At 40.9% G+C, this 13693-nt stretch overlaps 1 protein-coding gene across 1 annotated transcript in view; it reads right to left on the bottom strand.

The window, feature by feature from the left end:
- The window catches only part of LARGE1 (LARGE xylosyl- and glucuronyltransferase 1), a 386604-nt gene that overhangs the window by 78157 nt on the left and 294754 nt on the right, over positions 1 to 13693 (bottom strand). The window contains exon 7 of the mRNA XM_044441252.1: positions 11540 to 11644. Within this exon, the coding sequence (XP_044297187.1) occupies positions 11540 to 11644 (105 nt within the window). The remainder of the gene's footprint in view (positions 1 to 11539; positions 11645 to 13693) is intronic.

Raw genomic sequence — 13693 nt, 5'->3', positions numbered from 1 at the left:
CACTTTTTGCTTTTCTTTCTCTCCCTGTGGTATAATAAAATGCACAAATACACAAGGCTTTCACAGATAATGCAAAACTGTCTTTGATTTAAGAAAAGCTGTGGAAATGGTTGCCAAGGATGGGATGACAATGTTGTATAGAGCACCCACAAACTACTGTGAACAAGGACCCACAGATGTAGAATAGATGGTTCATGAAGAAAGGCTCTTGCTATCATGTTCCTGGGGAACAATAGCAGGGGAGCACTTTTGCCCTCATGCCGTGCTTGCGAGCTTCCCCTCAGCATTTGGTTCACCACTGTGATGAGAAAAAGATGCTGGGCCAGAAAGTTATTTAGTCTCTTCCGGCAGGGTACTTCTTTAGTTCTTACTTGTGTTCACACTCAGGCTCAGCTCTGCCCCCATCTTTTAAGTGGTAACTTTATTATTTAATCACTGGGAAAAAAATAAAAGCAACATTAATAAAGTGGATAAAAGTATTCAATGAGTGAGAATCATTGTAGTACAACTGTTCACTTTCATGGACTTCCTCTTATCTATTATAATGGCTTTTGTTCAGCTTAGTCACTATGAGAGCAATGCTCGCCTTTGACTGTGCAATCCTTTTGTCTGAGCCAAATTTACTGATGAGAGGCATCCTATCACTTAGAAAGAGACGAACACTTCTGAGTTTGGGTAACATAATTAGTTACCTTACTCCTTGGTTCTTACTTCAAAACATGGGTGTCCCTCCAAAGTTCACAGCAGGATGAAATAAAACAAGAATCCTTTTGCAGAATATGTAATTGGAATACCACACACACACACACTCACACACACACGTACTTATACGCTGATAATAGGGTTTGAAATAAAATGGTTATTGCATTCTTTCCACATTTAATACAGGGGAATCTGGGATGCCTCCTCCTTTTAAGAGTAATTGCTTTAGATTCTACAGAAAAATAAGAGATATGAAGTAATCTAGAGCAATTGCATACGGCAAACCACTAATAAAAAGCATTTTGGGAATGCAACTTGGTATCTTGGCACGTCCTGAAGCAGGTAGCCAGAGTTTCCCAGTGTGGACAAAAAGGTGGATAAAAAGGTGTCCTGATTTAGCCATAGTTCATGTGAGGAGGGTAGATAAAAAAACCAAAAGTTTTGTGCATACCACACATTCAAAACATGAAATGTGATCACTTAAGCACAGCATGTGCATGAATTTGCCTTTAGTTGATTGTGACATTTGGGAACAGTGAAGTAGGAGGGAAAACCGGAAGACCTCATCCTGAGCTGTCAGAGAGAAATGATATGCTTACACATGTCTTGCAGTACTTATGTTCACCATTGACCAATGCTTTATACAAGTCAGAATCTGTCAAGTTTTGTGCACACATATGCATTTCAGGATTACATGAACTTGTGTGTCAGAGAGAGTGAAATATTATTCTCCAAAGACAGTTCGATCAAATCTAAGAAATATTTGAAAAAGCCACACAATTATGAAGCTGGAACAAGGAAGAGGTCATCTTATGCAGACCTTCTCTCCAATAATGCTTGATCTCATTCCAATTTTAGTTCTTTTGAGTTACAGGCAGTTCCTGGGTTATAAATCAATTATGTTGCTGAGAAAACAGAAATGCACTTTTAAGTCAAATTTATTTGTAAGTTGGGTCATATATAGTCGGCTGTCCACATTCACAGAGGTTAGGGGTGCAGAACCTCTACAAAAGTGGAAAAACTGAGAATATCTCTAGAGCCGCCCCACACCCAAACTCACCAGTGCCTCTTCTTTGCAGCAAGGAAATGCCAGAGCGATTCCCCTCTCTGGATGGATGGGGAATGAGGCCTGCTTTGGAGACGTCCCTCTATCCATTTTCAGTTCAGTGATGCTGTGTAGAGACAGGAACTGGGTCCTGGTTCAGGTAACCAGGACCCAGGACGGCTTGGGTCCTGGTTACCTGAAGGAGCGCTTACATCCATATATGCCCAGTCGTCCCCTGAGATCGGCAGGAGAGGCCCTTCTCCGGGAGCCCTCCGTGAGAGAAATTAGGAGGGTGGCTACTCGGAGGAGGGCTTTCTCAGCGGTGGCGCCTAAGTTATGGAATGCGCTCCCCAGAGAGGTCCGCCTGGCGCCGTCGTTACTTGTTTTTCGGCGCCAGGCAAAGACCTTTTTATTTAAGCAACATTTTAAATGTTAATACTACTGAATTTATCTGGCCAGGGCGGCTTATTTTATATTGTGTGTTTTAAATTATTATGATTATTTTATATGTATATTTTAACTTATTGGTTTCATTTATTGTTGTAAGCCGCCCCGAGGCTTTGGCGAATGGGGCGGCATAAAAATGTTTTAGTAAATAAATAAATAATAAATAAAATGCTTTGAAGGCCCTCCCTCTCTCCCCTCCTGCTTTCTCTCTCTCTATGGCAATGATGATTCTCCATAGTAATTTTAAAAATAGGCTTTATGCCTGTACATGCATATGTTGTTCATATCTTGGGCATTTCAAATAAAGTTTTGGGATGGGTCTAGATAATAAGATCATGAGTCATTTGGGAGCAAATTCCTGTGTGCTAATTTCTGCACATGTTCTAAAGCTTGCAATCAGTTCTGAACAGTGAATCAGTACTGGATTGAACCAGGCTCCCTAGAAGTGTAAACACTACGGACAGGTGAGTTTCAACCACTGAGTTGACTGGTGATGAAATTAAGCAACATCACTAAACGCAGTGCTTTATCAGTGGCATATAGGAGGAAAAATTTTTGTTGTCTGTACGTGGCAGGCAGGGGGGCAGGGCAAGAAGGACACTTGTCCTGCTCACTAAGCCAGAGAAGCCCCCTAGTTACCATCAGCAGGTAAGCATGTGGCTGCTGACTGGTCAAGGGCACTTAGCATGTTGCAGGCTACTCCCTGTCAGAATATGTGCTGCTGCAGTACTGTGATTATGATGTTCGGTGTTGTGGATGGTTCAATGAAAACAAACTCGTATGTGTTGGCTGACAAAAAGGTCAATTCCATCTTGGGAGCCATTAGGGAAGGAACTGAAAATGAAACTGCCAATACCATAATGCCTTTATAGAAATCTATTGTGCAATTACACCTGGAATACTATGGGAATACTGTTGGCCACATTTCACAAAGGATATTGGAGAGGGCTACCAACAGGATCAAGGGACTAAAGCAGCACCCCTAGGAAAAAAGCTTGTGATGTCTGGGTCCTTTTAGTTTAGACAAATGGTAAGAAGACACATGATGGAAATGAAGAAAATTACACCTGGTATTGAGTAAATGGGGGGACAGGACTCGTTTTCTTTTTGTCAGATAACAGTAGAACTGGGGGTCATCATCTAATGATGATGAATGGTGTGAGATTCTGGATAGACAAAGGGAAGTTCTTCTCCATACAGTCGATAGTAAAACTATGGGCTTGTTTTCCTAAAGATATGAAGGCTTTAAACTTGGAAGATTTTAAAATAGGTTTAAATAATGGACAATGGCTCTATCAATAACTCTGTAATATCTCTCGGCCCCTCTGGGTATCAGTTACTGCTGAGTATTAGTGAGAGAAGGCTTATGGGCTTCCCAGAGGCATTGGTTGGCCACTGTGGGAAGCACTGTACTGCACTGGATCGAGGCTGATATCTGATCCTGCAGAGCTCTTCTTGTTTTCTTTTCTATCAGTGACTTCCAACTGGGAAGTGAACTCATCCAAGTGATGTGCCAGGCAAATCTACTCCTCTGTTTTCACATGTTTGGATGATAACCTCAATAATTATGCAGTATAAAAATAAAAATGGCATAAACATAAAATATGTCAGGTGCCCACAGCTAATCAACAGCAGGAGTACTGTCTGAACAATTTACATGTTAATGAAAATGGAAGTCAGAAGCAGAGTCTAGAGATTGCTAGAATGGATGCATCTGTTTAAAAATCCTCTTTTAATTATTGTATTAGGGCTCTTCAGCTATCATGGCCACTTCTAGAACATTGTTTTTACCTATCTGTCTTGTGCAGACTTAAAACTTGATCCATAAAGAATTCCATGGAAGGAAGCACTAGTAAAATTAACGGGACTTATCACAGAGGCAACTTTTGAGGGTCTAACAGCCCCTTGATGAAGTTTCTCTTGAGCAAAGTGCAGGAAGAATCACAATGCAGCAGTGAAGGGTGAAAAAGACAGGAAAAAGTTCCACAATTCCCAGCATGAGTCGGCCTGCTTTATTTACTTTTAAACATATTTTCTTTTGTTACTGTATTTAAAGCTATGTTAGCTGGGGAATGCTAAAAGTTGTAGAAGTTTTTTTCTGTCTAAATATGCATAGGATTGTGCCCTGGAATGACTTTGCAAGCAGAATATTGGCCCAAGGTCTAGATACAGAGTTGCCATCAATGGGGGACACACCTTCAGAATCATGATTTTGACCTCTGAGAGGCTGTTTGTTATGTAGCTAAAAGTATCAGAAGCAGCTTATGAAATGTGTTATCCTGTGGAGCATTTAATACAAATGGATGTCAGGAAAGGAAGCATGGGGTATACAGGAGGAGACTGACTGTAGGCAGAAACAGCCATAAACATCTGAAAGACATTCTCTCTTTAGTAATTAACACACAAAGTGTATCCCTGTACAGTTTCCTATCAGCTCAGGTCTGTTTGTTTGTTACTATAGCGTTGTGTTAAAATGGATGCCCACAGTTTGCCTCTCCAGCCACAAATGGCAAACTGATGGTGGACATTTTGCTTTTGCTTTGGAGGTCACAAGCTAATTTCCCTCAGTAGCTCCAGAGGAAAAGGAAGCTTTTACTTTTAAATTTCTTCCCTATTTGAGCAATGCTAGTGACATTCTGCATGCAGCCATTCAGCAGCTGCATCCCTCTAAAACACATCTTCCTGGCTCAGAGTACACAGCAACACTGGCAGATGTTGTTGATTAGCTGGGAGCACCTGACATGTTTTATTTTGAACATAACAACAGTGGCTGTAGCTGTTTAAATTCATATCTGATCCAATCACACAGGAAACAGAGGGGTCTGATCTAAACAGCAAAAGGGGCACCTATGTGTTCCCTTGACCTCTGCTCACAACTTTCTTCCATACAGCAAGTCTCTCTGTGATTTCCTTTCACACTGAGTGAAAGCGTGGTGAAATTTTTCTCAAGGTATAGATGGCAGAGAAGTAAGCTGCAACTAAGCGAGGGCTATGAACTCATCAGACATGCAGCCCTCCAGCTGTTTAATTCAGACACTCTGAACCTTAGCAGAATCGGACGTAATGCATGTTGCCATCACCAATGATTTGGCCAGAACAACCATAACGACAAAAGTAACACAAAAATAACTTTTATGGAAAGGAAAGGGCATTCAAACCAAAGTTATTGCTATTTGCCATTTTAGAGCAACATGGGGAATATAAACTCTCTGCTGCATTTATCTGCACAAAATTAACAGTATATATCCAAGACTGACAAATTTTTCAGAAAAGGCCCAAGGTCTTTCAAACAGCGCTGAAGTTCCCAAATAGTCAGAACAATTTCCTTAAAGTGCTGCACATAGTAATACACAGGTGAGAGTGTGCAGGTACATTTGTCTTTTTTTTCTGCCCATTCCCGTGCTTATGAGGGAGCAGCAGTTTACATGTCTGCCATATGAAAACAGAAACAGTGATCACCTGGGAAAGAATGCAACTCAGGGTAGAGAACCTGCTTTGCATGCTGAAGGTCCCCGAAAGGGCTGGGAGAGATTCCCACCTGAAATGCTCAGAGCTCCTACCTGACAGCGGCTGTCAGTTGAAGTAGAGAGAGGAAACTGAGCTGGGCAAATCAAAGAGCGGGGCAGCAGAAGACAGCTTCCTATGTCTAGTTTCTATTTTTCACTTCCACGTTGGTGAACTCAGCTGCATTTTTCAAGTCAGAATTTGCATCTTTGTGCCCAAAGGATGTGCTGTGATAGTGGAATGGCTTCATGGAGAATGTTGCAAACATTGTGAAAAAATTATACGACATGGGGCCATCATATGCCTTGGCTACAAGCAAAGATGACTATCAGAATGAGCTGGATGGAGCTCAAGTGAAGCATCTATTTAGGGCATTCAGCCTCTTTCTTTCTCCCTCCCACCCAGTGGCTGAACCCATCCAGAAGGCTGACTTGAGAAATGCAGCTGTGTTCGGGATGCTAGATTCTTCAAGAAATTTAATTACATAGTTCATATATATTCAGGTATTATCTTACTGAAGTAAATTGAATGCCATAGGAAATCACAACCTTAGATTCATATGGATAACCATATGAAGAAATCTCTAGGAAGAGATGTTTTATCTCAGTGAGCTCAGTTCCATCATCTCTTACTCTGTCCTGGCTGTTTATTACTGTCTTGTTGCCAGCTATGAGCTTCCTTTTCAGGGGCCATGGCTGTACACACCAAAGAGAAGCCACGGAACCATGCATCCCATATTTTCTACTGGCTGGAACTTAACAAGAGAGGTAGAATTCATTTTTCTGCAATTACAGGAAGGATTAAGAGGTGTGCTGTACCCTGGGACTGATAGCATAGGTTTGTTGAGGTCTTGAAGCAAAGCACTCATGCTAGCAGAAAGCCTTAATTTTTTTCTTGAAAAGCCTTTGTAGACTATTATATGGATCTGGTTCTGTTGATCTGAATATGGCTTTGTTAATCCTTTGTGAAGTGGAGGGAGTTAGAGTAATGCCATATATACTTCTCTGCTGATTGAGTCAACATGAGGACTGGTGGTTCCTTTAAAGTTTACTTTTCAGTGATGGACTAAATAATTCAAAAGCTTGGTCTACCGGCTCCCCAACCCACTTCTCCACCCTAGCACGATGACTGATATGCTTGCAGCTTTCTTTTTTTTTTCTTTGCTATTTTCAGGAGATGTCTGGGTCTTTCCTGCCCCAGAGTTGTGTTATTTGACAGCCTTTCTAATTTACTGAGCAGGTATCTGATAAGACTTGAGTTTCCTTTAGTATTTCTTCACCCTCTTCAAGAGATTTATGTTTTTGTTCTCCTCCAGGAGCACTAAGTCCAATGATACATTTCAATTTTTAGCAGTATTCTTTATGGCAACATATGCTGACTCTGTCAATAATCCATCCTTTGCTGTCTTTGAGAGGTTGAACTGTCTCACTCAATGACCTCTTGTTCCATGTTTTTGAAAAATATTGTTCCATTTACTGCAACCTCCTATCCAATCTTCCTTTCATTCACTAGCTTTTCCAGCTCATCTTTCCACCCCTTTTCATACTCTCCTAGCCCTATAAGCAGAAAAGGTGTGATTTTTTAATAGATCCATCAGAGACAACTGAAAAATGGGAGCACGAGCAGACTAAAATCTATAAGAATAATGTATCAATGTGTAAATTTGCAAGCACACAAGTCTGTCAACCATCACTATTCAGAGCATATGTCAACTATTATGCTTGAATTCAAGATATGCGCACTATCTGATGCTGTCATAGACTGTAGTTTAACTCACTGAAAGGCTGTTCTTGCAGGGTCTTCTGTGCTGCAACCCATCCTTTCATTGCTGCAATTGCTTGTGCATTGTGAAAAAGGCCAACAGTGGAATGGCTTATGGGCTCATCTGGCTGATGAGCCTCTTACCTTGATCTCCACAGGGTGCTTTACTTACATATCAACTGTGCAACGCAAGTGCTCCACACAGAAGCCTTATATTGGAGATGCAGGATGTGTGACCCTCCAGGTATTCTTCCTCCATCACCATTATTATGTTGGCTAAGTATGATGGGAATTGCATTCCACTGCCATCCAGAGATCTAAAAGGTCTCCATCGCTGACTAAAGCATGAGGACAAACTTGCAAGTGTCTCTGTTTTCATTCCCCATCAGAAAAAAGCATGAAATTGTACAAATGGGGCCTCTATGGTTAGGCAGACAAGAATCTGCTTCTGTTAGTCAGTTTGTTGTCCCATTTAGCTCAATTAAGACAACACTGACTGGCAGTAGCTCTCTGGGGTTTCAGGAATTGTTCCAGTCTTACCTGGAGTTGCTGGGGACTGAACTGGGACCTTCCACATGCAAAGCAGTTGATTTACAACTGAGTCCCTCTGATACACTGCATTCAAGGCTGCATGGTTGGGCCATCATGAATGTGCAAAAGGAAATCCATCACCTTTCGTTCAGTTCTTGAGCACTCTACTAGGGAGATTTTGACACAATGACACAAAAATCATTCTATTCTAATTCCTTGCTCAAATGTACTGTAACTACCTGCGACCACCTGCCCACCCCAAGCTAACCCAATTCATGTCACAAACAAAGAGCTTATGAGCTTCAAGGTGATGTTTGGCCAGTTGCCTCTTGGGCTGCACCTACTTCTGCTGTAGCATCAAGATGCTACAATCATAGGAATGTGAAGTTTAAACATGCATTTATGTTCTGATCAAATCTACGAGTATATATGAAATATATTTTCCATCAAGGTTTGTATTTTGTTTTTGTTTTTAATAGATTTACCGAATTCACACCTCCAGGACCTTTCAACAAGCTGAGACAGCACTATATACCAAAATTCACATTACTGCATCCTTTCTAAAAAGTATGTGCATTAAAAATGTATACGTGCACCCAAAATTTATACACTGAAGGAAAAGGCACACAAAAAATCATAGACATTATGCATGGATTTTTTAAATACAACCTCGTGGAAACACAATAGAAAGAACTTGACCATAAAAAGCCCTGATAATCTCCATGAATCTGAAATTGACAGATTCCTCTTGATCTAGTTAAACCTATATGAGGCACTTGTGAATGCTGAAGAATAAAGCACAGATTGTTAAGGCTGTAACTCTCCCCCTCCTTGTAAGCAGACAATGACCTTCTAAGTGCTTTATTAAGTTAATGTAAGCAAATTAGATTGGCTTAGAAGTTCAAATGAAATGTATTGCAGAAGTCAATAACAAAAAGAAAGACACATACTTAGAATTATTAGGGTAAGTTTGACTAATTGCTAAGAAGTTGATTCTGAAGTGAATACTCCTCTTTCAAATATAAATTGCCTGTGTAATTTGATGTTTGAGGAATCCATTCTGAGAATAGGAATTGGTTGGATCCGCTGTGCTGAGCCACCTGGAGTTTGGTCTGCTTGGTTGTGGCCATGCATCTGAGTTCCTGGCCAGTTCCTCAGGAATGAAGCCTTTGTTTGTGCTGCTGCACATGATGCAGAAGAAGGTTGCTTCATTCTGTGAGCATTTGTGGATTTCCTCTTGGCTTGGCTTGCGTTCCAATACAGGGCCAAGCACAAGAGGAAGTTGTGAATGCCAGAGGGATGGATACTGCAGGGATTTGACGCATCCTAATTACCCACACCTGTTGCTCAGATGGATTCCCTGGCATCTGAGTCAACTGTCTGGAGCACCTCCACCTCTCAGCTGGTCTATCCTTTTTAGCTGACTCTGGACCCTGGGATTATTTTGGGCTGATCCTCTTTATCAGGTTTATTTTGCCCTCCTGTGGTGTCAGAAACAAAGTGCCTTGCAACTACTTCTTGGCTTATCTCTGGGCCCACTGGCCTTGGCATCCCAGTTGCAGATTCTAAACCTCCTCATCTGAGTCCAAAGCTTTTCCCACACCCGTTAGCAGGCTATGGGTTCAATTCTCACAGAGAAGTCTCACCATAATATACAGACTTACAAATCATGGATCAAGCAGTCTTCCAACAATAGCCAACAGTACCTGAAGGATAACTTTTCTGCAAAATGTAGGTTGCAATGAAGGACTGGCTGGTGGCATACATTTATTTAAAAGGAACGCATCTTTTTAGAAATTGAGTCTTTGCCATTTTTATTTAAGGTGCTAGCAGAACATAAGTCACTATCCTAACATATAAAGCACAAGAGAGAGCTGATTTAGATGCACGTGTGTATGTTCTTTATGCACCTGGTATGTCTACTCACACCTCACACATAAATCAACAGAAAAACCTGTCCTTCCCAATCTAATAAATTCATAGAATGTATGCCCCCTTTTCTTTTTAGGTAAGGAAATCTGACAGCCAGGTTTTTTATTTTTATAAGGACAATTATGGCCCTATCGCTGTCCTGAAGGAACATTTTCCATGCTTCAATGCTGCTGGTCTTGTTGGCTTTTTGCAGGAGAAAAATCAACCTTTACTTGCCTGGTTGGACCTATATATGCTTGAGAGCATGTCAGAGGCTGCCACATGGCTCACTGGGAAGAGTCTTTTCAGTTTCTTATAAAATGCTACTTAAAGAGAGGTCCCTATTTAAATAACAGTGAAAAAACTGAACACAATGTTAAAGACCTATTCTGGATTATGATTTACAAGTCCTTCATCCTACAAGGGATTCAAGGTGGCACACCTGCTAGATGTATTAATCCTCACAGCAACCTGCAAAGTAGGTCTGACAGTGAGATAGTGCCTTATCTAAAGTTGTGCATGAATGTACAAGAAGAAAATTATTGGAACACATTTAATTTAGGGCAAAGTTAGTCATTCTTATTCTTATTCTTTTCATTTCTATACCAACCAATAGCTGAAGCTCTCTGGGTAGTTTTCAACAGTACATAAAAACTATACAATTAAATACAATTAAAATGCTGCAAAATCGTATCCAAAGAAATAGAAAAAAGTTAAAAACAGTGAGCAACATACATAGAACGATGACACTGTAAAAGAAAAACACCTGGATGGGTAATACCCTCATGGCCCTGGATAACCAAGTACATCTTTAAAAGGCTTGGCATAAAGGGCCATCTTAACTTGGTACCAAAATGATGACACAGTTGGCACCAGGTGTTCTACAGTAAGGAGACAACCCATAGATGGTGGGGGGTCTCCACAGAGAAATACCTCCCCCTTGTTACTGCCCTATCAGCCTCCCTTGAAGTTGGCACTTGGAAGAAGGGTTGGCTATTGAACATGGTGCATGGATGGACTGTGGTTGGTGCTCAATCAAGTAAAATATTAAAATATAAGTGCTGCGCTTGGATGTAAAACAAAATGTGACATATATGATAGACAAAGGATGACTCTCAGAAATGAACAGTTGACATAACTGAAACTGAGGAAGTATATATTTAAAAGTAATTGCTTTTTGAGATGGGGAAGGAGATGTTAGACAGAATATAGAAGTTACTTCTCAATTTCATGAGTTTTTCATGTTTCAGTCAAAATCTTCACTCCTAAGAATGCTGGTTTTGAATAGATAAGCTGGCAAATTTGCTATAACATTTCTTCAGATGTTTTTTTCCAGAGGATTATTTTTAATAACTGGATGTGTATGGCGGGGCATGTGTGTGGATCCACCAAAACGTAGCAAATGCATTAATGTACAGATTAAAGAAATCATTATAGCACAATGGCATGTCTGAGGAGCAGAAACCTGGAAGTGGCATGACAGTGGTCCAGGCTGTAGGAAAGGGATTTGCTTTCTTCAGTATGGGCCAACAAGCCTCTGCTTCTAGGGACATTTACACTGTCTCTCCTATGATGACAGATATTTCACAGGCCACAAATAAGCCCCTTCAAACTTTTCCAAGGTGCAAGTCGGCCTACCTGTGTTGTAACCCCTCCCAAGAGCTGGCCAGGGACGGTGGTTCTTCCAGAGGTTTCCTAGGTACCAGTCACTCTGGTTCTCTACCAAGCCAAGAACTTGCTGTCCTAGAAAACAAAAGCAGAACGGACTTTTAGAAATAAGACATGCAGGCACACAAATGCTGGAGCAACATCATGTGCAGTTGTGTTATACACGCAGGACACAAGCTTGTTCAATTTCATTGCATTCCGTGCTTCAGCAAGCCGATCCTTCTTAGAAAAGGATCAAGGAACCACCTTATGAGATGCTTAAATAAGGCAATTCTGTTTTTTAATCTAAAATTATATTTATAGGTTACATATACAAAGGTGTCAAGGGCATAGTAAATTTATTAAAAAGATAAAGGTTCTGTCTTGTCCCCCATGCTATTTAACATCCATATGAAATTGCTGAGGGAGATCATTCAGAGATTTAGAGAGCAATGTCATCAGTATACTGATGACACACAGCTCTGTCTTTTTCATCAGATGCAGGTGAGGCACTGAAAGTGCTTAATCAGTTCCTGGCTGCAGTAATCGACTGGATAAAGGCCAATAAACTGAAGCTCAATCCAGACATTGATGGAGATATTGCTGGTGTATCATTCACTGTCTGGAGGGAGATGTTCATTCCGTTCTGGAAGGGGCTGCACTCTCCCTCAAGGGTCGTGGTTGTAGCTTGGTAGCATTTATACATCCAACATTGTCATTAAAAGAACAAGAGTCTCATGTGGCATGCTAGCACTGCAGCATCTTTGGTAGCGTACAATTAATTTCTGGGGTAAACTCAAGGTGCTGGTATTGACCTACTAAGTCCTTCGTCTGAAGGACCTCTTCTTCCTATATATTCCTGCCCATACCCGGAGATCTTCACAAGAGGCCCTGCTCAAGTGCCCTCAAATACTGAGATGTGCTGGGTAGCTACATGTGACTGGGCCTTTTCTGGAGTAGCCCCCAAATTGCAGAATGTCTGGCCTAGAGAGAGTTGCTAGTAGTTACTTTGGTGACATTTTATTCTCACAAGTCATATCTTTATTCTGTTGTATGTTTAAAACCATGCTTCAAATTAATACTTTATGTTTTAGCTGCTCTGATACTTCTTTTAAAAACTATCTTAAATCTTTGTTTCTGCTTTCAAATCATGTTAATGTATTTTATAATTGGCTTTACATTATTATGTTTATTGCTTTTATTTTATTTTATTTTATATGTCCTGACTTCAGTTACAGAATCTCATAAACTGAATGAATACCATAAATAGATAGTTACTAATATATAAGACATTTTGTCTTGGGAAAGTTTTTGAACAGTGGAGCCTGAATTTTATTTATATTTTAAATGCATGTTTTTTCCCCCTCAGTCTAAATATTGATCCAGTTATTTTAACCAACCCTTTAAAGCAGACAGCAAATCCTGAGGCCTTGGGGCTAACTTTGACCTGCCGGGAGGCCAAATCCAGCCTTCCAGAATTCCCCAGAAAGCCCTGTCCACTTCTCTTGGCCCCTCCCCCTTTCCTGCAGCCACCAATAACTGTGTGGTTTCCCAGCTTCTGTGCAGTCTCCCCATTCTAAAGGATTAAAATGCCTTTTCTAAGTCATGTTTACTTTCTAAGAACTCTGCTTTGCCCACCACTGGAATCTGGCCCCTAAGCTTATCTGAAATGTTTGTGATCTATAGGCTGCAAGAGGCTTTAAACAATCGGAGCCAGGAACACAATATGCATTTTCTCCATAAGATCTGTATCTGTAAGATCATTCACATCTATATCTAGATTTACACAATTCCCTTTGTGTGTAAGAAGTACGTGTTATTTATCTTATTCTTGTGGCAGTTAGTTTTTGCTAAGTCTCAAATACCTCACAGGATTACTGCAGAAAGATTTATTTATTACTCACTGCACTTATATGCCACCTCTTCTCCGAGGAACTGAGGGCAGCTCACACGAGCTTTCTCCTCTCCCTTTTATCCTCACAACAACCCTGTTATGGGGTTGTGTACCTGAGGGTCAGTGACCAGGCCGATATCACACAGTGAGCTTCATGGCCTGATCTGGATTTGAACCCTCCGGTCTTGAGTCCCAGTCCAACACTCTCAGCACTACACCAGAATGCCTCACCTCAGGATGAAATGGCAGAA

This window comes from Varanus komodoensis, unplaced genomic scaffold (genome assembly GCF_004798865.1).
Source record: "Varanus komodoensis strain SLA01 unplaced genomic scaffold, ASM479886v1 scaffold39, whole genome shotgun sequence".
Taxonomy (NCBI): Eukaryota; Metazoa; Chordata; class Lepidosauria; order Squamata; family Varanidae; genus Varanus; species Varanus komodoensis.
This window is presented reverse-complemented; position numbering and strand designations above follow the sequence as displayed.